General features: G+C 45.2%; 1 protein-coding gene and 1 pseudogene across 1 annotated transcript; both read left to right on the top strand.

Moving 5' to 3' along the window:
• The first annotated feature begins 601 nt into the window (after nucleotides 1-601).
• On the top strand, nucleotides 602-4,178 carry LOC149435076 (E3 ubiquitin-protein ligase TRIM39-like; annotated as a pseudogene).
• A 13,243-nt stretch (nucleotides 4,179-17,421) lies between these two features.
• Nucleotides 17,422-21,139, top strand: LOC149435075 (E3 ubiquitin-protein ligase TRIM21-like). The gene has a single exon (XM_089663039.1). It carries the CDS (start codon nucleotides 17,490-17,492, stop codon nucleotides 19,074-19,076), a length of 1,587 nt encoding a protein of 528 aa, XP_089519165.1. The 5' UTR covers nucleotides 17,422-17,489; the 3' UTR covers nucleotides 19,077-21,139.
• The last annotated feature ends 2,748 nt before the right edge of the window (nucleotides 21,140-23,887 follow it).

The following is a 23,887-nucleotide window of genomic DNA, read 5'->3' as shown; positions in this document are numbered from 1 at the left end:
GAGATTTTCCGGGGCGATTGTTGCGTGTATGGCAGGCCGTCCAAGTGAATGAGCTGCCCTATGCATGACGAGTGAAAACGCTCCAAAACACCCAAAACAAATGCATGCGAGCATATGATTTTTCGCTACGTGGTGGTGTGAACGCGGCCTAACAACTGAGTGTCTCTGTCCACTCCCTCCTATGTACTTGTATTAGGATGGACATACATTATGCAATCTGATCGTACAATTTCCTTTAGATTTACCAGAACTATGGAATAGGAGGACACATCTGACCAATCTATTGAATTTGTATCAAATCAGACTGGCCCTTGTACTACATAGCTGATGGGAGATCTAAAGGAGATTGTATAGAAAGTGGGTAGAAGGTAGTATTGTAATGAGGGAGGTGTGGTCCAGAGTGGTGAACACACCCTATCACACCCTTTTCTGTGATGCAACAAGGAAGTGAAGGCTTCTGGGAGGTGGCGTACAGATAGTGAATGCTGAGATATCATCTACAGGAAATGATGGAATCTAAAAATTTGTTCATAATCTCACAGAATTGACAAAAAAATGAAAGCGATTCTAAAGGTTAATTTTTTTCTGTAAAATAACAAACATGTCTATACTTCCCTGCTGTGTAAAGTGCTTTTGCACAGAGCAGCCTGGATCCTCCTCTTCTCAGGTCCCCTGCAGGCTCTCCTGGCTCTTCCTGCCTGTCGGGTGCCCCCAGAGCAAGCAGCTTGCTATGGGGGCACCCTCTGCTCTGTGTGTCCATTCATACACGTAGTTGCAGCTTGGCCTGCCCCCTTTCTTTCCTCATTGGCTGACTGGCTGTCTACTATGTGAGGCCTCATTATGTGATAAACACTTAAGAAACCACAGCAAGTCACCAGATCACATTTTAACTGATCCCACCACATCATTTGAAGACAGAAAATGCCCCACACACAAAGAGATCCTGAAATATTACTGCACAGAGGACAGTGCCTGTATCTGTATGACCTGCTGGGTGGCTGGAGACCACAAAGGACACCAGGTGGAGCCTCTGAATGTGGCCTCCGAGAAGAAGAAACAGAAACTGAAAGATGTAACTGAGAAACTGGACAATGACAGACAAGAGACTGAGAAGAGAATCCAGAATCTAGAAAATCATAGAACAGGAGAGAAAGGAAAAGCAGACGATGTCACCGGGAGAGTCACTGAGCTGTTTAGAGACATCAGGAAACATCTGGATGATGTAGAGAAGAGAGTCCTGACTGAGGTCTCCAGACAGGAGGAGAAGATCTCCCAGTCAGTCACGGATATGGTTCAGCAATTGGAGAAACAGAAGAATGAGCTGTCCAGGAAGATTGATGAAATGGGGGCCATATGTACCATCACAGATCCAGTAACTGTGCTAAAGAAAGAAATGATCAGTGATGACATCACTCCTAGGAGTGGTGATGTAAGAGATGCTGAATGTCTGGATGAAGGAATGATCTCACAGATGCTCCACAGAGGACTTCTCCACTTTACAGACAGTCTGATAGATCTGAAGACAAAGAGACAATTCTCAGTGATGAAGAAATCAGACATCTTATTGGATATAAAAACAGCCAATAATTACATTATTATATCACAGGATCTGAAATCAGCTACTCGCACCAGTAAACTAGAAATTAGACTGGATGTTCCAGAGAGATTTAATTCCAGACAGGTATTAAGTACACAGAGCTTCTCATCCGGGAGACATTACTGGGAGGTGGATGTGAGTGGAGCAAAGGAATGGCTGATCGGGGTGGCCGGTCACAGCATAGAGAGGAAGATAGTTGGAAAGGAATCTTATATAGGTTATAATGACAAGTCATGGGGTCTGACCCAGGGAGGCTCTCTTTACAAAGCACAACAAGTCAGGTATAACAATAGACTCTAAATCTTCTCTGAAGACTGTGGGGATCTATCTGGATTATGATGCAGGACGTCTGTCCTTCTTCCAGCTGTGTGACCCCATCAGACACCTCCACACCTTCACCGCCACTAGAGATGAGCGAATTATTCAAAAATTCGATTCGGCTGATTCGCCGAATTTGTGGAATAAATTTGATTCGATGCGAATTTATTCACTGCGAATTTAACTTATAAAAAGGGTTTCTAGGCTTCAGAGAGCCTTTATATTAGTGCAGAACACTGTACCTTTAATTTAAATGCCCTTGGAGTCTGCTGGGGAAGAGAAATAATACTGTCAGTCAGTATGACATGCAGATGAGTGCCGTCGATCTTAGAATCACCGCACACTTCACTCATTTGGCCAGTCACGGGGCCAAAACCAGAGTGTGGAGCCACAGTGTGGCGGTGGAGGCAGCAGCAATGGGAGGCCATACAGCACCCGCGGCAATAGTGGGCAAATCGGACGATTTTTTGCCGATAAAAAATCTGCGCATGAGCAGTGACCTGCAAGAGGAAGACAAAAAGAAGAAAAAGAAGAAGAGGATGAAGAAGAGGATGAAGAAGAAGAAGAGGAAGAAGAGGATGAAAAAGAAGAGGATGAGGAAGAGGAAGAAGAAGAATAAGAAGAAGAGGATGAGGATGAAGAAGAAGAAAAAGAAGAAGAGGATGAGGATGAGCATGAAGAAGAAGAAGAAGAAGAAGAGGATGAGGAAGAAGAAGAAGAAGAAGAAGTAGGATGAGGAAGAAGAAGAAGAAGAAGTAGGATGAGGATGATGAAGAAGAAGAAGAAGTAGGATGAGGATGAGGAAGAAGAAGAAGAAGAAGAAGAAGAAGTAAGATGAGGAGGAAGAAGAAGAAGAAGAAGTAGGATGAGGATGAAGAAGAAGAAGAAGAAGTAGGATGAGGATGAAGAAGAAGAAGAAGAAGAATAAGTAGGATGAGGAAGAAGAAGAAGAAGAAGAAGTAGGATGAGGATGAAGAAGAAGAAGAAGAAGTAGGATGAGGATGAAGAAGAAGAAGAAGTAGGATGAGGATGAAGAAGAAGAAAAAGAAGAAGAAGAAGTAGGATGAGGATGAAGAAGAAGAAGAAGAAGAAGAAGGATGAGGATGAAGAAGAAGAAGAAGAAGTAGGATGAGGATGAAGAAGAAGAAGAAGAAGTAGGATGAGGATGAAGAAGAAGAAGAAGAAGAAGGATGGGGAAGAAGAAGAAGAAGTAGGATGAGGATGAAGAAGAAGAAGAAGAAGAAGTAGGATGAGGATGAAGAAGAAGAAGAAGAAGAAGTAGGATGAGGATGAAGAAGAAGAAGAAGAAGAAGGCTGAGGATGAAGAAGAAGATGAAGAAGAAGAAGTAGGATGAGGATGAAGAAGAAGAAGAAGAAGAAGAAGAAAAAGAAGTAGGATGAGGATGAAGAAGAAGAAGAAGAAGTAGGATGAGGATGAAGAAGAAGAAGAAGTAGGATGAGGATGAAGAAGAAGAAGAAGAAGAAGAAGACGTAGGATGAGGATGAAGAAGAAGAAGAAGTAGGATGAGGATGAAGAAGAAGAAGAAGAAGTAGGATGAGGATGAAGAAGAAGAAGAAGGATGAGGATGAAGAAGAAGAAGTAGGATGAGGATGAAGAAGAAGAAGAAGTAGGATGAGGATGAAGAAGAAGAAGTAGGATGAGGATGAAGAAGAAGAAGAAGAAGAAGTAGGATGAGGATGAAGAAGAAGAAGTAGGATGAGGATGAAGAAGAAGAAGAAGGATGAGGATGAAGAAGAAGAAGAAGTAGGATGAGGATGAAGAAGAAGAAGAAGTAGGATGAAAATAAGAAGAATTCTAGTCCAGCAAAAAGTGTATCTGCAGAGAGCTCCGCTATTTCTGACAGTTCTCTGACAGTTCCTTCACATTTACAGCGGTTGAAACATTGTATCTATTTGTTTCCGAATAAAAACATCTGTATCCTAAATGGAAACAAATAGATACAATGTTTCAACCGCTGTAAATGTGAAGGAACTGTCAGAGAACTGTCAGAAATAGCGGAGCTCTGCAGGGACACTTTTTGCCGGCTGTAGAAGGGATGAAAATCGTCCGATCGGGGAAAATTCGATTCGTGCATCCGAAGTTTGCTAATATTCGGATTCGGCGTGAATCAAATTTTTCCTAATATTCGAAACGAATTCCACTTCGCCAAGTTCGATTCGTTCATCTCTAACCGCCACCTTCACTGAACCCCTCCATGCTGCTTTCTTTGTGTTTGAAGATTCCACCATAAGAATAACATAGTAAAACTACATCACCTTTGTGCTGGACTCTCCAGTGTCAGATCACGTATTCTATTCACAGGAGGAACGTACATTAACGTGACACTAAACAATATCTTTATTAAAAAAAATAATCCAGACAAATCCACTCCTTAAAGGCCCTGTAATCTGCAGCATTCTTCATGAAATTGTTTCTTACTGTGTTTTCCTGCCTCCTTGTAACATCCTGCGTGAGCTCCCAAACCTCTCCTTCTCCCTCCTTGTGTGGAACCAGCAGTGCATGTTAGTTGCAGTCTTGTACACAGCTCTATGGACACTACAAATCTCATAGTCCACAGTCCACCTCAGGACTGACAAAGAGAGGGTGACTGATTACAGAGGGACTATGGAGAATGACCCTAGCCACGCTCTAACATTAAGATGGATCACAGCAGCAAAAAGTAAAGAATTTAGAGGATGATGAAAGCAATAGAATGGACTTTATGAGTTAGGAATACATACTTGGGTAGAATATCATTTTTTTAAAACCATTTAAATGTCACTTTAATCATGAAAAATTCGATCGAAAAATGCAAAATATCAGTATCAGAAACCAAATGTATTTTGATTATATTTTTAAAGTATTGATGAGATAAAATGATCAGTTTCAATTACAGGCGTACTTCGGTTTATGAACGCCTCGGTTAATGTAATTTTCGGTTTACGATTGAAAATAACGGCTCGGTTTACTAATTTTTTTCGCAATACGAACGGATTAATTGGTTTTCAATGCATTTATGAATTTTTTTTGTCATATCCCTGTACAGTATTTATGCCTTTAAAGTGCACATTATAAAGAGTTTTGAACAGATAGACCTTTTTTGACTTTTTTCTGACCTCCGGAACGGATTAATTGGTTTTCAATGCATTCCTATGGGAAACCACATTTCGGTTTACGAATTTTTCGCAAGACGAAAAGTCCCGCAGAACGCATTGAATTCATAAACCGAGGTACTCCTGTATATACGATCTTAAAATTATGACCTGATTTAATGTTTGGCCCAACACCTGTCGTCATATTTAATAGTGCAGACCGCAGTGATGATGTGTACGGTGCAGTAAATCACAGGAGCCAATCAGAACTCACTTATCTGGTTGTTATCAGTTGCTGCACTTTTCCACTAATTGCACTTTGTTTGGTTTTATGAAACAACCCCAACATGTGCCACAAGAAACGGGAATTTGTTGTAAAATGACCATAAAATGAATGATTTTGGCACGGGAATTTCTATATTCTGGTGATTAGATTTAGCAAAGTGCTTTAAATAGTTGATTTGATATTTTTGATTCTTTGAAGTCGGTGTCACACCTAAAAATACGTTTCTCTTACTTGCTACCTTTGGGACTGTTAAATGTACTGTTAGGAGATTTTGTTATATTTGTATGATAATTGCAAAAAACACCTGTTGCTGATAATTGAAATTCAGAGTTGTGCACATTCCTTGTGTCATTTCAGGGAGTCTAATTAGTCCTCCTAGCAGGGGCGGACTGACAACTCATGGGGCCCCCAGGCAATAGGGGATCATGGGGCCCCTGGGCAATAGGGGATCATGGGGCCCCTGTGTCCTTGGCCAAACTCAAAAAAGCCTATGAAAAGGTTCCAGGGGCATCTCATGGGGCCCCCTACTGACCCCGGGCTCTCGGGCAGTACCCGAGTTTCCAAATGGTCAGTTCGCCCCTGCCTCCTTGTTCTATGCTCAGACTACAGAGTAATCAGTGTCTATGCTGTAGAGGTGGGAGCGATTGAGAGGTTTAGCAAATTGGCTGGGCTGACACTACCTGATCTCTATAAATGGCACGTGTTGTCAGCTCAAAAGAGAAACTTAGGAGCTGAGTGCACTTCTGGCAGATCAAGAGGTAGTTTTCTCCACTTGCAGAGACTGTAGCACCTTCCCGCCCAGCCTATTGTCATATGACATCCTCCCAGAATCACACTTTGCTTGCACCACAGGGACTGTGCACCCCACGGGCTGTGCTCTGGTGTGATCTGTCACCTGCTGAGTCCACCGGACACAGCCATTGACATATCACTGTCTTGGCCTGCTGCCGGTACCATGTGATTGCTGTGACCATCACAGCAGATCACATGACAGTTGTAAATAATGAATGGCTTCCTTTCATGCCAATCATTGCTTACCATTGTGCTGCTAGCTGTGATTGGTCAGTCACAGCTAATCACAATAACTATTGAATGAATTAGTTTCATTCGGTAACAATAGTTTTTTATACCAGGAAATTCACTGGCATAAGCAATCATAATGTGTAAAAAAAGAAAAATCCTGATCCATTGCCCAGACTCGTACAATGTTACTAGGGTAATATTATATTGCTCTGGTCACAGGAGTAAAAAAATCATTAAAAAAAAGTAATACAATTTTTTTTTAAATTTTAAAAATTTTTTCTTTTTTTTTTTAAAATACTGTCACCTGTCAGTATCGCTGATCACCGACACACCAGTTATATGATGATTCTGTACTGCATTTGTGACAGCATTGTGAATTTTTTTATACTTTCTTCCACATTTTCCTTAAAATTATAACAAAAAATTACAACTTCAAAAAACTCGCCATGCCTCTTATTAAATACCTCAGACTGTCTACTTTCCACAAAGGGTCATTTGGGGGATATTTGTACTGTCCCGGTATTTTTGGGACTTAAGAAATTAGATTGGCCGTCAGTACATCAGGATTGATCGATTTTCAGATATATACCATAGTTTGTGAACTCTATAACTTTCCTACTGACTCAATAATGTACACTAATTTGGCCATTTTTGTCTAAATTTTTGATAAAAGATTATTTATTTGCAAAATGAAGAGAAACAAGTTTTTTTTTCAACATTTTCAGTCTGTTTTAATTTATAGCGCAAAGAATAAAAAACCCAGTGGTAATAAAATACCACCAAAAGAAATCTCTATGTGTGAAAAAGTGATAAAAATTTCATATGGGTACAGTGTTGCATGATCGAACAATTATCATTCAAAATGTGACAGCGCTGAAATGTGAAAATTGGCCTGGGCAGGAAGGGGGTGAAAGTGCCCGGCATTGAAGTGGTTAAAGGGATAAAACATGGGGAAATGTGCATGTACTGCAGAGATGTACTGCATTTGTTTTTATGTTGCCCCAACATACAATTTAGATGCATGTCTGGGAAAAAAAAACATGCATGCAGAGACATAATAACAAAAAAATAAAAAAAAACAAGCAAAAAAATAGATATATAGTATATTTTTTTATTATTGCTTAGTGATATAATCTTGTAAATGTAACTTTTAGTGCCATTGTTAGCCATAGATTGTAGTAAGATTTTCTGCTAAACTTGCTAAATGACTTTAGTTGTTTCCTTTTAACCCAAAACAGAATTGTTTAATCAGTGTTAAAAATATTGATCTTTGCAAGTTATTATTATTATTATTATACAGGATTTATATAGCGCCAACAGTTTGCTCAGCGCTTTACAATATAAAGGGAGACAATACAGGAATGATACAGTTCAATACAAGAGGGGTAGAAGGGCCCTGATCCTAGGAGCTTACAATCTAAGAGGGAGGGGCTAGTGGTACAAAAGGTAATAACTGTGGGGGATGGACAGGTAGGAGGAATAGAAGATTCCATTGTTAGCTGAGGGCAGGATAGGCTTCTCTGAAGAGATAGGTTTTCAGGGATCGCCTAAAAGTGAGTAGAATAGGCGATAGTTGGATAAATTGGGGTAGAGAGTTCCAGAGGATGGGGGACGCTCTGGAGAAGTCCTGGAGACGAGCATGGGAGGAGAGAAGAGAGCTAGCAAGCAGGAGGTCGTGGGAGGAGCAAAGTGGACAGTTTGGGTGATATTTGGAGACAAGATTGGTGATGTAATTTGGGGAAGAGTTATAAATGGCTTTATATGTTATTGTTAATGTTTTGAATTTTATCCGTTGGGCAATGGGAAGCCAGTGGAGGGATTGGCAGAGGGGGATGGAGGACACTGAGTGGGGGCCAGTGGAGGGATTGGCAGAGAGGGGTGGAGGACACTGAGTGGAGGTCAGTGGAGGGATTGGCAGAGAGGGATGAAGGACACTGAGTGGAGGCCAGTGGAAGGATTGGCAGAGTGGGATGGTGGACACTGAGTGGGGGCCAGTGGAGGGATTGGCAGAGAGGGGTGGAGGGCACTGAGTGAAGGCCAGTGGAAGGATTGGCAGAGAGGGATGAAGGAAACTGAGTGGAGGCCAGTGGAGGGATTGGCAGAAAGGGATGAAGGACACTAAATGGAGGCCAGTGGAAGGATTGGCAGAGAGGGATGGAGGACACTGAGTGGAGGCCAGTGGAGGGATTGGCAGAGAGGGATGGAGGACACTGAGTGGAGACCAGTGGAGGGATTGGCAGAGAGGGATGGAGAACACTGAGTGGAGGCCAGTGGAAGGATTGGCAGAGAAGGATGGAGGACACTAAGTGGAGGCCAGTGGAAGGATTGGCAGAGAGGGATGGAGGACACTGAGTGGATGCCAGTGGAGGGATTGTCAGAGAAGGATGAAGGACGCTGAGTGGAGGCCAGTGGAGGGATTGGCAGAGAGGTATGGAGGACATTGAGTGGAGGCCAGTGGAGGGATTGGCAGAGTGGAATGGAGGACACTGAGTGGAGGCCAGTGGAGGGATTGGCAGAGAGGGATGAAAGACGCTGAGTGGAGGCCAGTGGAGGGATTGGCAGAGAGGGATAAAGGACGCTGAGTGGAGGTCAGTGGATGGATTGGCAGAGAGGGATGAAGGACACTGAGTGGAGGCCAGTGGAGGGATTGGCAGAGAGTGATGATGGACGCTGAGTGGAGGCCAGTGGAGGGATTGGCACAGAGTGATGAAGGACACTGAGTGGAGACCAGTGGAAGGATTGGCAGAGAGGGATGGAGGACACTAAGTGGAGGCCAGTGGAGGGATTGGCAGAGAGGGATGGAGGACACTGAGTGGAGGCCAGTGGAGGGATTGGCAGAGACGGGTGGAGGACACTGAGTGGGAGCCAGTGGACGGATTGGCAGAGAGGGATGGAGGACACTGAATGGAGGCCAGTGGAGGGATTAGCAAGTAATCTTAAAGTGAACCTCACAAGAGTGGATAAGTCAAGTCAAGAAAATGATAAAAAAATACATAAGTATATGTTAAGTATAAATGATATTTGACTTTTTCCTGCAAACCCTGAGCTTATTCCCAACTATACTAACTCCTGAACCTTCCTATTGGTTAGAATGTACCAAGGCTTTCCACTAGTAATATAAAATGATTCATACTACATGCAAACAAACTTGGCCATAACCTATCGATTTTCAGGGCTTTGGTGGTTCCAAACATTTGTATGTACAAATATAACACGGGGTGTCACCCAGAGCCCACTAAAGGCGGACTATCCTACATTCAATATCACAATGTTTCTTTCCTTGTCCCGACACCAAACATATATTCTGGAAGGACCAATAAGTGAATTTGTTCAACAATCTTAATGGCGTACAAACAATTCTTCTTTATTCAATACATATCAATATAGAAACACTGGAAAAATAGATTTTACCGATTACAATCCAGGTAATGACCCAAATCTTTGCCTAGTATTTGTACATTATTAAGATTGTTGAATTGGGTCTTCCAGAATATATACTTAGTGCCGGGGCCAGGAAAGAAACATTCTGAGAATAAATGTGATCAACGCAATCGTAACTGAATACATCGCAGTTTGTGTAACCTGTTTCCGTCCATGTAATATTTTGCCATTTAAATGACTTATATTTACAAATTTAAGCAAATAAAGTAAGTTTACACCAAATATTTCTCCAGGCATGTTCTTTTATTACATTATATCATCCCTCTGTTATGCCGGCCATACATGGGTCAAAATTCGACTGATTTTTTTTGTCCGAAAATCAGACCTAAGAATAATCAGCCGATATTCGCTCTGTTAGTGGGTCAATGGCACCGGCTGATTTTCGGGGTTCCTCCCCTTTTCGATGATTGGGCATGTTGGCAAATGTGTGAAAAACTACCGATTTTCAGCTCAATGATGGTCAAATCGTACAATCATTTTTCCAAAAGAATATGCACATGAGCCATGACCTGGAAGTAACAGAAGTTTTGCCTGTTATATGGGATGAACTTTATGACTTGGTCAGCCGATTTTTGAAATCATTGATGGCACTATTGAATTACCGAGCGAACGACGTTTTCGATTTTCAGATGAAAAATGGTTCAGAATTCGACCCATGTATGGCCTGCATTACTGTACTGCATGTATAAATAAGAAACTGTCCCTACCTTTCTCCAGATTCCTATAACACACCTCAATCAGCCTTTGTTCGGACGATTGGACTCTGCTCAAACCAAGGACTTTTGCAAGTATTCTGCCTTCTGAACTTCTTTCTTTTATTTCTCTGTTGTTCTATTGCTCTCTTTATATCTTTTTTACATCTTTTTCTGTAAATATTTTAATTGCACCATTTTGACCTTTTTAGTAATAAATCTTATTTTCTGAAAAGTGTTGAACTGTTTCTAAAGCTTTTAATGCAAACTAAAGAATCCCTGTCTCTGGAAGAGTGCTACTGTAAGTAATAATCCTCTGAATACATCTGGTCTGTGGTGGCAGTGTGTATATTAATATCATAGTGTTACTGCTAAGATTTGTGAGTTTCCTCCTTTTCTGTAAAAAGGTGGTGGTGGCAGTGTGAAGGGTTAATTGTGTAATTAACCTGATCCAGTAACAATCGCTTTCAGGCTGCTGGCACATAGATTGTGGTCCCGCGAGCTGGAAAATCTTTGTGCAGGGCGCAGCTGAGAGTGGCATTGTTACGCAAGTGACAGCGCGGTGTGAGAACAGCTGGACCTTCGGTCACGAGTTTGTGAGAGGGGCTGGGGTCGGATGCTGCGTACCGTCACATCCTCCATCCCTCTCTGCCAATCCCTCCACTGGCCTCCATTCAGTGTCCTCCATCCCTCTCTACCAATCCCTCCACTGGCCTCCATTCAGTGTCCTCCATCCCTCTCTGCCAATCTTTCCACTGGCCTCCATCCCTCTCTACCAATCCTTCCACTGGCCTCCATTCAGTGTCCTCCATCCATCTCTGCCAATCCCTCCACTGGCTTCCCATTGCCCAACGAATAAAATTCAAAACACTAACAATAACATATAAAGCCATTTATAACTCTCCCCCAAATTACATCACCGATCTTGTCTCCAAATATCACCCAAACCATCCTCTCCGCTTGTTATGATCCGCCAGGTGGTGCCTCAGGCTGCCAACTGACAGACCTACTCAGAGCGTGGGGTCTAAGCCCGGGCTGTGCTTTCACCAGGGCCCCTGATGGTGGGGATGGACTTGAAACAGTCCCGGGCCAGGTCACGACCTCTGAGCAGGCCCACCAGTGGCTGAGGAGACCTTTGGGGACAGGTACCGGGAGAGCCAGATATGAAGAGGATGGCGGCCCCAGCAGGGTAGTAACGGAGCGTGGGCCCGTGAGGGTAAGCGGGGTACAGAATCGGTAGGCGAAGAGTAGTCGGGTCACACGCAGGGTCAGCAGGGAAGTCAATCCATAGAATGGTCAGGGCAATCCGGGTCAAACGCAGGAGCAGGCAGAGTAGTCAGGACAATCCGGGTCAATCACAGGAGCAGGCAGAATAGTTAGGCCAATCCGGGTCAAACGCAGGAGCAGGCAGAGTAGTCAGGACAATCCGGGTCAATCACAGGGGCAGGCAGCGTAGTCAGGGTCAATCAGGGTCACTAGACGGGTGCAGGAACTCAGGATCACAGGAAGACCTTGCGGCAATCTGTGACAGTGCAGGGCATCTTTAAATAGTGCGCCCTGCACTGTCATTGGCCGGCTAGGACGCGCCCCCGGCTGTCATTGGACGCCTGAGGCGCGCCCGCGGCTCCTACTGCGCATGCGCGGTGTCCTGTCAGCCGCGGCTCGCCGGGACCTAGTGCCTGTGTCCCGGCGCGATCTGCCGCCAATGCGCATGCGCGAGGGACAGAGCCGCGATCGTGGACCACGGAGCCGCGATCCCTGACATTGCCCCCCCCCAATGGGCACCCTCCGGGAGCCCCACTGATCTCTCCACCGCGGGTGACCACGACAAAATTCCCGGATGAGCCTGGGTGTGTGAACGTTCTGGGCGGGTTCCCATGAGTTCTCCTCAGGGCCATACCCCTTCCATTTTATCAGGAACTCTGTCTGGCCCCCCCTCCTTCGGCAACTGAGGATAGTCTCCACTTCATATTCCTCCTGGTCACCTATGGTGACTGCCTCGGGAGGTCTGGATTCACGGTCCGGGAAGGGATCCGGTCTGGATGGCTTCAGGAGAGACACATGGAACACAGGATGTATCTTGAAGGTCTGCGGAAGCTCAAGTTCGTAGGCCACCTCGTTGACTACTCGTTTTACCGGAAATGGGCCAATGTACTTGGGTCCCAGCTTCCTTGAAGGGCACAGCATCTTCAAGTTGGTTGTTGCTAGCCAAACCTGATCTCCTGGTTGAAGCAGTAATTCTCCTCTTCTCTTTCTGTCGAATGCCCTTTTACTGTCCTCTTGGGCTTTAGCGATGGCTTCCTGAATTGTCTTGTTATTGACAGAAAAGAAGTTCAAGATGTCTTGAGATGCCGGTACCGGATTCTCAGGCATAAGATCAGGGAGGAATGTGGGATGATACCCGTAATTGGAGAAGAACGGGGATTGACCCGTAGCTGAGTGACTCGAGTTGTTGTATGAGAATTCTGCGGAAGGCAGCAACGACAGCCAGTCATCCTGAAGGTAGGAAGTGTAGCACCGTAAGTACTGTTCCAGCGTCTGGTTGGTCCTCTCAGTTTGGCCGTTGGTCTGTGGATGGTAGGCGGATGAAAGCGACAGCTTGATTCCCAGCGATTTACATAAGGCGTTCCAGAACCTGGAGGTGAATTGGACCCCCCGATCTGACACTATATCTTCGGGAACCCCATGAAGCCTCACCACTTCCTTGATGAAGATCCGTGCCGTTTCCGGTGCTGATGGGGTCTTCTCCAGGGGCACGAAATGTGCCATCTTCGAGAAGCGGTCGACGATCACCATTATTGCAGTGTAGCCCTGGGATGGTGGAAGTTCGACCACGAAATCCATGGCTATCATTTGCCAGGCCCGCTTGGGTATGGGTAATGGACGTAACAATCCCCATGCCCTGCTCCTGGAGGGCTTGTTCCTTTGACAGGTGGGACAAGTTTGGACGTAATGCTCACAATCCTTGATCATGTCTGGCCACCAGAACGAGCGCCGTAGTAGATCCAGAGTTTTCGTTACCCCGAAGTGGCCCGCCATTGGATGGTCGTGGCAGTGCCCTAGGACCAAGGTTCGCACTTCTTCTGGGACCATGATCCGGTCTTCCTTCCAACATAGCCCACCATGGCTCTGGAGGGGTGACCCAGACGGAACTGGTAGTCCTACAGAAGCATCGAGAAGCCGGGAGTGAAGTTCCGTTTGTAGAGCGAGGAAACTCCCAGAAGGTAAGATGGTGTCAGGTACCACGGCGTCGTCGGGGTCCTCAAACATGCGGGACAGAGCGTCTGGTTTAGTGTTCTTAGTACCGGGTCGGTATGTTATATGGAATGAGAATCGAGAAAAGAAAAGAGCCCATCTCGCTTGGCGAGGCCTCAGTCGTTTTGCCGTTCTTAAATATTCAAGGTTTTTGTGATCTGTGAATATTAGAATTGGGTGCGTGGCTCCTTCCAGTAAATACCTCCATTCTTCAAGAGCAGTTTTAATGGCCAGGAGCTCCCGATCTTCAATGTCATAGTTACGTTCCGCTGGTGTCAACTTCCTGGAGAAGAACGCCACAGGGTGCAGTAGTTCCTTGGTACCATTCCTTTGGGACAAAACCGCTCCTACCGCATTTTCGGAGGCGTCCACTTCCAAAACATATGGGAGAGAAGAATCTGGATGGCAGAGAATGGGAGCAGAGGTGAACAATTCTTTGAGCTTTTTGAACGCCGTCTGCGCTTTGGGAGTCCACTTAAAGCGGACCCCTTGTTTCGTCAGTTGCGTGATCGGGGAGACCAGACCGGAGAAGTTCCTAATAAACTTCCTGTAAAAGTTAGAAAAACCGATGAAACGCTGTACCCCCTTTTTGTCGGCGGGTATTGGCCAATCTAAGATCGCTGTGACTTTCTGGGGATCCATCGCGACCCCCGCGGAAGAGAGAACCAGTCCCAAGAACGTGACTTCGTGCTGTTCGAAGCAGCACTTTTCTGCCTTCGCGTATAGCCCGTGTTGACGCAACCGTTCCAATACCCGTATCACGTGACCCCGATGAACCTCAACACTCCCGATTCTGTTTCGGACAAGGGAAAGATACGGCCGAATGAGATTTCAGATCCGGGTAGGAGGTCTATGGGGCAGTCGTAGGAACGGTGCGGAGGGAGAACGTCAGCTCCTCGCTTACTAAAGACGTTGAAGAAGTCATGATAGGTCGGAGGAATAACCTGGGATAGATTGGTGTCGCCATCCAAGCACAGGAGGAACCGGGGAACCACGGATCCTGTGACGTGGCAGTGACTCAAACAATAAGGTGAGCGAAATTGAATTGTTCCCTTTTCCCAGTCAATCTGGGGGTTATGGGCCCTCAGCCAAGGGAGCCCCAGAATGACTGGAAAAAGGGGGGATGCGATGGCATCCAAACGGAGGAACTCCTGGTGATGGTCTGCCATTGTGGCGAAAATGGGTAGTGTCTCCTGGTCCACCACCCCTGATTTTATACGGGACCCATCTGCCAAGAAGATGTTGAACCCCCTTTCTTTGGTCTGGAGAGGGATTTTTTGCCGGTGGGCAAAAGTCAGGTCGATGAAGCAACTACAGGCTCCTGAGTCAACGATTGCGGTCACCGACAATGTTCCTCCGGGGAGCTGTAAAGACACAGGAATGGCCAGGTAACTTGACTGATCATCCCTTCCTGCGGGTAAAGTAAAAGAAACGGGCGTGGACTTACTCATTTTAGCAGGACAGGAGCGCACCTGATGACCAGCTTCCAGTACAGACATAGGTTCTGTGAAAGTCTCCTCTGACGTTCTTCGACCGATAAGTGGGAACGGGCCAATCCCAGTTGCATGGGTTCCGGGTTGTCCCCTGTTTCCGTGCTTCGCGGATGGTTCCCTGGGGTTGGAGCTGTATCTCTGGATGGAATCCATGCCACCCTTTGACCCTGGCTGCTCCTTTCCAGCCGACGTTCCCTTAGTCTACGGTCAATTTGAATGGCCAACTCAATCAGTTTTTCCAGGGAGTCAGGTAGGCCTACTCGTGCTAGTTCGTCTTTAAGAGACTCAGACAGCCCGATGCGGAACTGGTGACATAAGGCCGCATCGTTCCATCTGGTGTCTCCCATGCAACGCCTAAAATCGGACGTGTATTCTTCGGCTGTCCGGCGGCCCTGCCGCAGAGAGTATAGAGTAGCCTCTGCGGAAGCAGCCCGCTGAGGGTCGTCATACAAGACAGCCATGGCCCGAAAGAACTCGGTCACGGAGTCAAGATGGGGGTCGTGCTTCTCCATCAGACGGTGAGCCCAATCCTGGGGCTCATCCTGAAGGAGGGAGACTATAAACCCCACCTTGACAGTCTCGGTGGTGAACGTGCGGGGCTGTAAGTCGAAGTACAGGGTGCAAGCGTTCCGGAAGGCTCGGAAGCGGCTCCGGTCACCACGGAATCGTTCCGGCAGAGGAACGCGCGGTTCAGGAGCTAGGGGTGTGGCAACCGCTCCGGATACCGGGTTAGCGGGAGGTCCTGCAGGTGGAGGACTCTGAGCAGGGGGAGTCAGGGGAGTTAATGACTCCATGCGGTCCTCCAGTCGGGCGCAGCGACTGTGGAAGTTCTGGAAAGCCTGGGTCAAGGTTGCCAGGTGCTGACAAATATCCTCTAGGGACGCCGGTCCACTTCCTGGCTCTGTCATGGCCGCAAGGTACTGTTATGATCCGCCAGGTGGTGCCTCAGGCTGCCAACTGACAGACCTACTCAGAGCGTGGGGTCTAAGCTCGGGCTGTGCTTTCACCAGGGCCCCTGATGGTGGGGATGGACTTGAAACAGTCCCGGGCCAGGTCACGACCTCTGAGCAGGCCCACCAGTGGCTGAGGAGACCTTTGGGGACAGGTACCGGGAGAGCCAGATATGAAGAGGATGGCGGCCCCAGCAGGGTAGTAACGGAGCGTGGGCCCGTGAGGGTAAGCGGGGTACAGAATCGGTAGGCGAAGAGTAGTCGGGTCACATGCAGGGTCAGCAGGGAAGTCAATCCGTAGAATGGTCAGGGCAATCCGGGTCAAACGCAGGAGCAGGCAGAGTAGTCAGGACAATCCGGGTCAATCACAGGAGCAGGCAGAATAGTCAGGGCAATCCGGGTCAAACGCAGGAGCAGGCAGAGTAGTCAGGACAATCCGGGTCAATCACAGGGGCAGGCAGCGTAGTCAGGGTCAATCAGGGTCACTAGACGGGTGCAGGAACTCAGGATCACAGGAAGACCTTGCGGCAATCTGTGACAGTGCAGGGCATCTTTAAATAGTGCGCCCTGCACTGTCATTGGCCGGCTAGGATGCGCCCCCGGCTGTCATTGGACGCCTGAGGCGCGCCCGCGGCTCCTACTGCGCATGCGCGGCGTCCTGTCAGCCGCGGCTCGCCGGGACCTAGTGCCTGTGTCCCGGCGCGATCTGCCGCCAATGCGCATGCACGAGGGACAGAGCCGCGATTGTGGACCACGGAGCCGCGATCCCTGACACCGCTCCTCGCACGACCTCCTTCTCTCTAGCTCCCTTGTCTCCTCCTCCCATGCTCGTCTCCAGGACTTCTCCGGAGCCTCTCCCATCCTCTGGAACTATCTACCCCAATCTATCCAACTATTGCCTACTCTGCTCACTTTTAAAAGATCTCTGTAAATCTATCTCTTCAGGGAAGCCTATTCTACCTTCAGCTAATAATGGAATCTTCTATTCCTCCTACCAGTCCATCCCCCACAGTTACTACCTTTTGTGCCACCAGCCCCTTCCTCTTAGATTGTAAGCTCTCAGGATCAGGCCCTCCTAACCCTCTTGTATTGAACTGTATTGTTGTTGTATTGTCTCCCGTTATATTGTAAAGCACTGAGCAAACTGTTGGCGTGATATAAATCCTGTATAATAATAATAGTTCTATGTAGTCATATGAAGGCAAACAAACAGTTAAGCTCATTTCCTGTTGAGCGTTCCTAAAAGTTCTTTCATTTTCAGCTCTGGGCAAAAGACCGATCAGCCGTTCACTGTTTTTCCTCTGTACTAAGCTTCTTCAGAAGTTGAATTTCTTTCCCAGAATGGAGCTTGCTGACCTCAAAGAGGAACTGAAGTGTTCCATCTGCCTGAACATATATAAGGAGCCCGTATCTCTGAAATGTGGGCACATCTTCTGCCAGCTCTGTATTGCGAGTGCTCTGGGAAATCAGGAAGAGGTTGGTGTTTATTCTTGTCCGGAGTGCAGAGAAGAGTATTCGGAGTGCCCTGTGTTGGAGAAGAGCAGGAAGCTGTGTAACATTGTTGAGATTTTCCAATCTACTCAACTCAAGCAAGAAAATCAAGACATATTCTGTACTTACTGCACCGAGTCTTCTGTACCAGCATTTAAAACATGTGTGCCATGCGAGACCTCCATGTGTGAAGCACATCTCTTGGCCCATGTCAAATCCAAGTCTGTTGATCATCTTTTTACTGAACCCACTGCTTCATCCGTGAACAGAAAATGTTCTGTACACAAAAAAATCCTAGAATACTACTGTACGGTGGATGGTACCTGTATCTGTATATCCTGTTGGGTGGCTGGAGACCACAGAGGACACCATGTGGAGCTTCCATTAGATGCATCTGAGAAGAAAAAAAAGATTTTGAGAAATATAGCTGAGAAACTGAACTCCGAGAGAGAAGAAACTAAGAGAAGAATCCAGAATCTACAAATTCATGTGGCAAAAGAAAAAAGAAAAGCAGCTGTTGTCACTGAGAGATTCCATGAGTTGTTTAGGGTCATTGGAAGAAAGTTTGATAATGTAAAGTCTGGCGTTCTTACTGAGATTTCCAGACAAGTGGAGCAGATCTCACTGTCAGGGGCTATTCTAATCCGGCAGCTGGAGACACAGAAGGATGAACTATCCAGAAGGGTCACTCAGGTGAAGGACTTGTGTCACATCCAAGACCCAATAACTGTCCTTAGAAAAGACCCAGGGAATGACCACTCCATACAGAACAGCGGTGACCTCACCAGTGATATGAAAGACGTTGGGAGTCTGGATGAAGCCATTATCTCACTGTTGTTACACAGAGGACTTCTTCACTTAACTAAAAGTGTCATGGAACCAGGGCTAAAGGGAACATTCCCAGTGATGGAGACGTCAGACATCTTTCTTGACATAAATACAGCCAATAATTTTCTTATTATATCCCAGGATCTCAAGTCGGTCACTCATACTGATGTCTCTCAGAACAGACCAGATGGTCCAGAAAGGTTCGCAGAGACACTTCAGGTGCTAAGTACATGCAGTTTCACATCGGGGAAACATTACTGGGAGGTGAATGTGAGTGGAAGGAATGATTGGCTGGTTGGGGTTGTTGGTCAAAGCATAGAGAGGAAAGAAGAAGACACTGAATCTGGTGTTTGTTGTAGCAACAAGTTTTGGTCTCTATATTTAGCAGATAAATTTGCAGCGGCACATAGAAATATGCATAAAGAGCTAACTTTACATACTCCCGTGAGGGTTGTTGGGATCTATCTGGATTACGATTCTGGTCGTCTGTCCTTCTATCATCTAAGTGACTCCATTAGACACTTACACACCTTCACCGCCACCTTCACTGAGCCCCTGCATGCCACATTTTCTGTACAGAACAATTCCTCTCTCAGAATTATCTACTAAAATCCATAACACCATGATGCCTTTGCAGAAAGGTTATCCCTCAAAATGATTTCAGAATGGTCACAGGAATTAAAAATGGAACAGGAAGCCAACCTGCCATAGAAGGGGATTAAGCCCGGGTTCACACTGAATTTGCAGCGTTTTCTGTGCAAATTCCGCACTGCATGAGAATTGCACCCGTTCATGCAAACCACTGTGGGTGTGTATGCTAAGTTAACAACACCCTGAAAGCGGCCCGCAAAATGTGGTGCGATGTGCAGAATCAGATCGCATAGGTGTGAATACCGATGATATCCAATTCTAGTGCGGACCAAAAAAAGGGTCCTGCACTATTTTGGTGTGGGTGCGGTGCGATCAGAGCCATCCAAAATGTATGCCTCCAATCGCACCGCACAAAAATCGCATGTGGTTTGCACAGGAATGTGGTGCAGTTCCTGTGCGAATCACATGCGATATACCCAGGAGCGGACTGACCATTTAGGCACTCGGTCACTGCCCGAGGGCCCAGGGTCAGTAGGGGGCCCCATGAGATGCCCCTGGTACCTTCCATAGGCTTTTTTGGGTGTGGTTTGAGTGTGGGTAAGGACACAGGGGCCCCATGATTTCCTATTGCCGGGGGCCCCATGAGTTGTCAGTCCAACCTTGGATATACCGCATATATGTGAACCCGGGCCCAAGCTCTCCATACATTAGGAGAATTTCGTAAGATTTTTCTGGTCAGAACACTTTTACTTGCCATCATCTGGCAAACAAGCCTCAATGGAAAGCCCTTAAAATTGTATCCAGACTTGCTATTTGAATGGAATCCCTTACGTATTAAACAGGTTTTAGTACAATAGGTGTGATTTTTCCTGAAAAGAAACCACATTCACAATTAGAATTTCGATAATTCAAGACAAAATTGAGAAAAAGTTGCCATCCTCTGTATTCAGACTTTCCCTTGTTAGAATATCAAACCTTCCCGGAAATAAAAGTTTTCATATGGTACTCTACTGATGTATGGCCAATCTAATACTAATAGGTGCCTCCTATCTTTGTCCTCAACATTTGAAACCCTTCTGGGAGAGTCAGAAGCCTTGTCCCCTGCTAAGCACTGTGGTTCTACCTGTGGACCCCTACATTGCTACAAGACATGGTTGGTGAGATGGAACCCCAATACTGAGAGTGTGACCAGACTGAATATACTTTTGCAGCCGTAGTGAAGATAGCAGGCACCACTTGCCAATGTATTCATCTTCTTCTGCAGGTTGGCCTGCTATTACATTTTAATTCCCAGGACTAAAACAACCAATACTTATGGAAAAAATATTTCATTTTGCAAGATCTAGTTCAGTATTTCCAGAGGTTGTGGTAAAATAACAAAAAAAAAAATCCTAGACTATGTATTCACACATACACATGCGCAAACACACAGCAGGGCCGGGGGTGGAGGTATTTAAATAGATAAGAAAGTGAAGTTATCATTTGGATGATATTGTAAGAGGATGTGCTTTGCTGAACTGAAAGCTCTAAGTTGGTCCCTGACAGAGGGTATGACAGACCTGTGCAGAAGGACCACTGATTCCACACACAGAGCAAGGGTCCTTGTCTGCGGAAGCCTGGCAGGGGACAGGCTTTTCTGCTCAGGCTGTGTCTGCTTTTTGGGGGAAGCAAACTGAACTCTGCACACCTTTTGGTTTGATGGAATTGGAATGTATTTAGTTTTTTTAATTTAATTTGATTTAGGATTAAAAACCTCATTTGCCCTCCTTAGTTTCTAAAATGTTTACATGTTAACCTATGAATGTATCAAAGGATATGTAACATAAAACAGCTTGGAATGTTTCACTCCAGCCTGGTGTAAAATATACCCATACACTGGCACCTTACTGCACCCACCCCTTGACTTCAAACCCCCCTTCCTTCAATCTAATCCCCCCCACACCGGCACTTTGTGGGTTAATTGCACTTTTTGTCTAGAGCATGGGTGTCAAACTGGTGGCCTTCCAGCTGTTGCCAAACTACAAGTCCCATCATGCCTCTGCCTTTGGGAGTCATGCTTATAATTGTCAATCTTGCATTGCCTCATGGGAATTGTAGTTTGGCAACAGCTGGAGGGCCGACCAGTTTGACACCCATGCTCTAGTACACGGATGTCAAACTGGTGGCCCTCCAGCTGTTGCCAAACTACAAGTCCCATCATGCCTCTGCTTTTGGGAGTCATGCTTATAATTGTCAATCTTGCAATGCCTCATGGGACTTGTAGTTTGGCAGCAGCTGGAGGGCCACCAGTTTGACATCCGTGGTCTAGAGCATGGGTGTCAAACTGGCAGCCCTCCAGCTCTTGCCAAACTACAAGTCCCATGAGGCATTGTGAGATTATATATATATTTTTAAGTATATTCTTCAGATTTGTTTAACATATAAAAAAGTAATTTTAACATATATTTTTACATATATTTATAAATGCATTCCAGAAATGTAGATTTGTATTTTTAAAGACATACAGTATGTTTGAAATGTATTTTTTTAAATACTTTTCATATATTTTGTAATAAAAACACATTTCAATATACAGTATATATATATATATTTTGAAATATATTGAATATGGCCAAAATTGTAGCCTTTCAAATATATGTCAATGTATTTTGGAAGAATATTTTTTAAATATATTTCAAATATATTTTTCTTCCATGTTATATTGTAAGGCGCTGAGCAAACTGTTGGCGCCATATAAATCCTGTATAATGATAATAATAACGTGGGAATGTGCCTATAGAGTCTGCATTGGGAGCTGCTGGCGATAATTTCTTCTCCAGTCTAGTTACTTTTTCTGGTTCTACATTTGAAAAAAGTTTAGATTTGCTTTTTAATGTAGTGGTTAGGCTTACATATGTTAATTTGTGGTTCCCGTAATAGGATCTTGCTTGTATATTAATTATTATTTTAGAAACATTTCTTGTGTTTTTTTTCTGTGAATATGTACTGCTAAATATGAGAAATATGAGAAAATATGCAGTCATTTACTGTCTTGTTTGTTTCTCTTTCTTGGTAAATGAAATCCACTGGAATGCAGCCAAACAGTGTGTGTCACTTTTTTTTTTTTTTTTAAATTAAACTTTTCTATTCAGACGGGAGGTTGTGCAACACTATGAGGTACATTTACTAAAACTGGATATTACAAAATCTGGTGCAGCTCTGCATGGTAGCCAATCTGCTTCTAACTTCAGCTTGTTCAGTTAAACTTTGACAATAGGGGGCCTTTCACAAGGTGCAGATCCATTTAGCAGATCCATTTGCTCAGTGGGGGATCTCTCCGTTGATCCCCGCCGAGCAAGTGGATGACAGCTCTGTGTACGTTCCGCTGCTGCAGAGCCGACACAGAGCTGCTTGCTCTCCTCAATGTGCGGTTGGATGAAAATGAACCGCCTGTCCGTTTTCATCCAACCCGATTCGAAGGATGGAAGGGGAATCGGATCCCCATCCGTCCCTTTCTGGTGAATCGGATGTCGGCAGGTGTAAACGGGCACATGTCCGTTAACACCCGCCGCTCCTGGAGTAGAATGGAGGTTCAGATCGGGTCCGCCTAAAAATGGGCAGGCGGACCCGATCGGATCGTCCGTGTGAACGAGCCCTAAAACCTGGAAGCTGTAAAAAATTATCTGTACTTAGTGAAACAAAAACCAAAAAGAGTGCTGCTCCCAAAAAAGGCGAATAATAATATTATAACAATCTAAACGTACACTCGGTGCGCATCTCTACATTTATAGCGATGCCATATACGCTTGTGAACTCCTCTCCATACAAAAAGGCTAACAAACCACAACTTTATAATAAATAAGTGCCATCTGCCATATGAAAAGTGATAACAGCCATATAAAAAGTGAAAAAGTGCTCAGTCCAGCATACCCACATGAAAGAAAAATATATTTAAAAAATATTCTTCCCTAATATATTGACATATATTTGAAATACTACAATTGTGCCCATATTCAATATATTTAAAAATATATTATTTATTTCAGGTGCTTATATAGTGCCATTAATTTACACAGCACTTTACATATATATTGTACATTCACATCAGTCCCTAACCCTCAAGGGGCGTACAATCTAAGGTCCCTAACTCACATTCATACATACACATACTAGGGACAATTTAGACAGGAGCCAATTAACCTACCAGCATGTCTTTGGAGTGTGGGAGGAAACCAGAGTACCCAGAGGAAACCCACCCAAGCACAGGGAGAACATGCAAACTCCAGGCAGGTGGTGCCATGGTTGGGATTTGAACCAAGGACCCCAGTACTGCCAGGTGGAAGTGCTAACCATTTAGCCACTGTATTGAATATATATATTTGGCACTTTGCAGAGGTTAAGAAAGAACCCAGAGGAAGGGAATTTTCAGATCTCCTAGACAAGGGTCTCTCCAAAAGAGTTTCAGGAATCACTATTGATATTAAAGTGGACTTGAAAGACTTGTGTACCCATGTTGAAGCTATTGAGAATAAATTAGACATGACAGTCTATAGAACCAACCAAAACACACGGGGGGTGCAGGAGTTACAAGCAGCAGTTGGAGATGGTCCTAGCGAAAATTCTTGATCTGGAGAACTGCTTTAGAAGGTACAAGTTTAGGATCAGAGGACTCCCTGAATCTATAAAAGATGTCCGCAGTCTTTTTATTCTTTAGGAAATTATGCCAGACATTCCTGAAGACATTTTGGTATTGGACAGGGGTCATATGTCATGGCTGCCTAGGGAAATATTCATAAAACCTCATTTCTATGTGGCGAAAACATCTAGAGAAGCCTTGCATTTGTCCATAC

The sequence above is a fragment of the Staurois parvus genome, unplaced genomic scaffold (genome assembly GCF_062004578.1).
Source record: "Staurois parvus isolate SC_StPar_1 unplaced genomic scaffold, SC_StPar_1.0 ptg001616l, whole genome shotgun sequence".
Lineage (NCBI taxonomy): Eukaryota > Metazoa > Chordata > Amphibia > Anura > Ranidae > Staurois > Staurois parvus.
This window is presented reverse-complemented; position numbering and strand designations above follow the sequence as displayed.

Coding starts and splice junctions, on each gene's coding strand:
- LOC149435075 (XM_089663039.1), top strand. CDS start 17,490: ATGGAGCTTGCTGACCTCAAAGAGGAACTGAAGTGTTCCATCTGCCTG.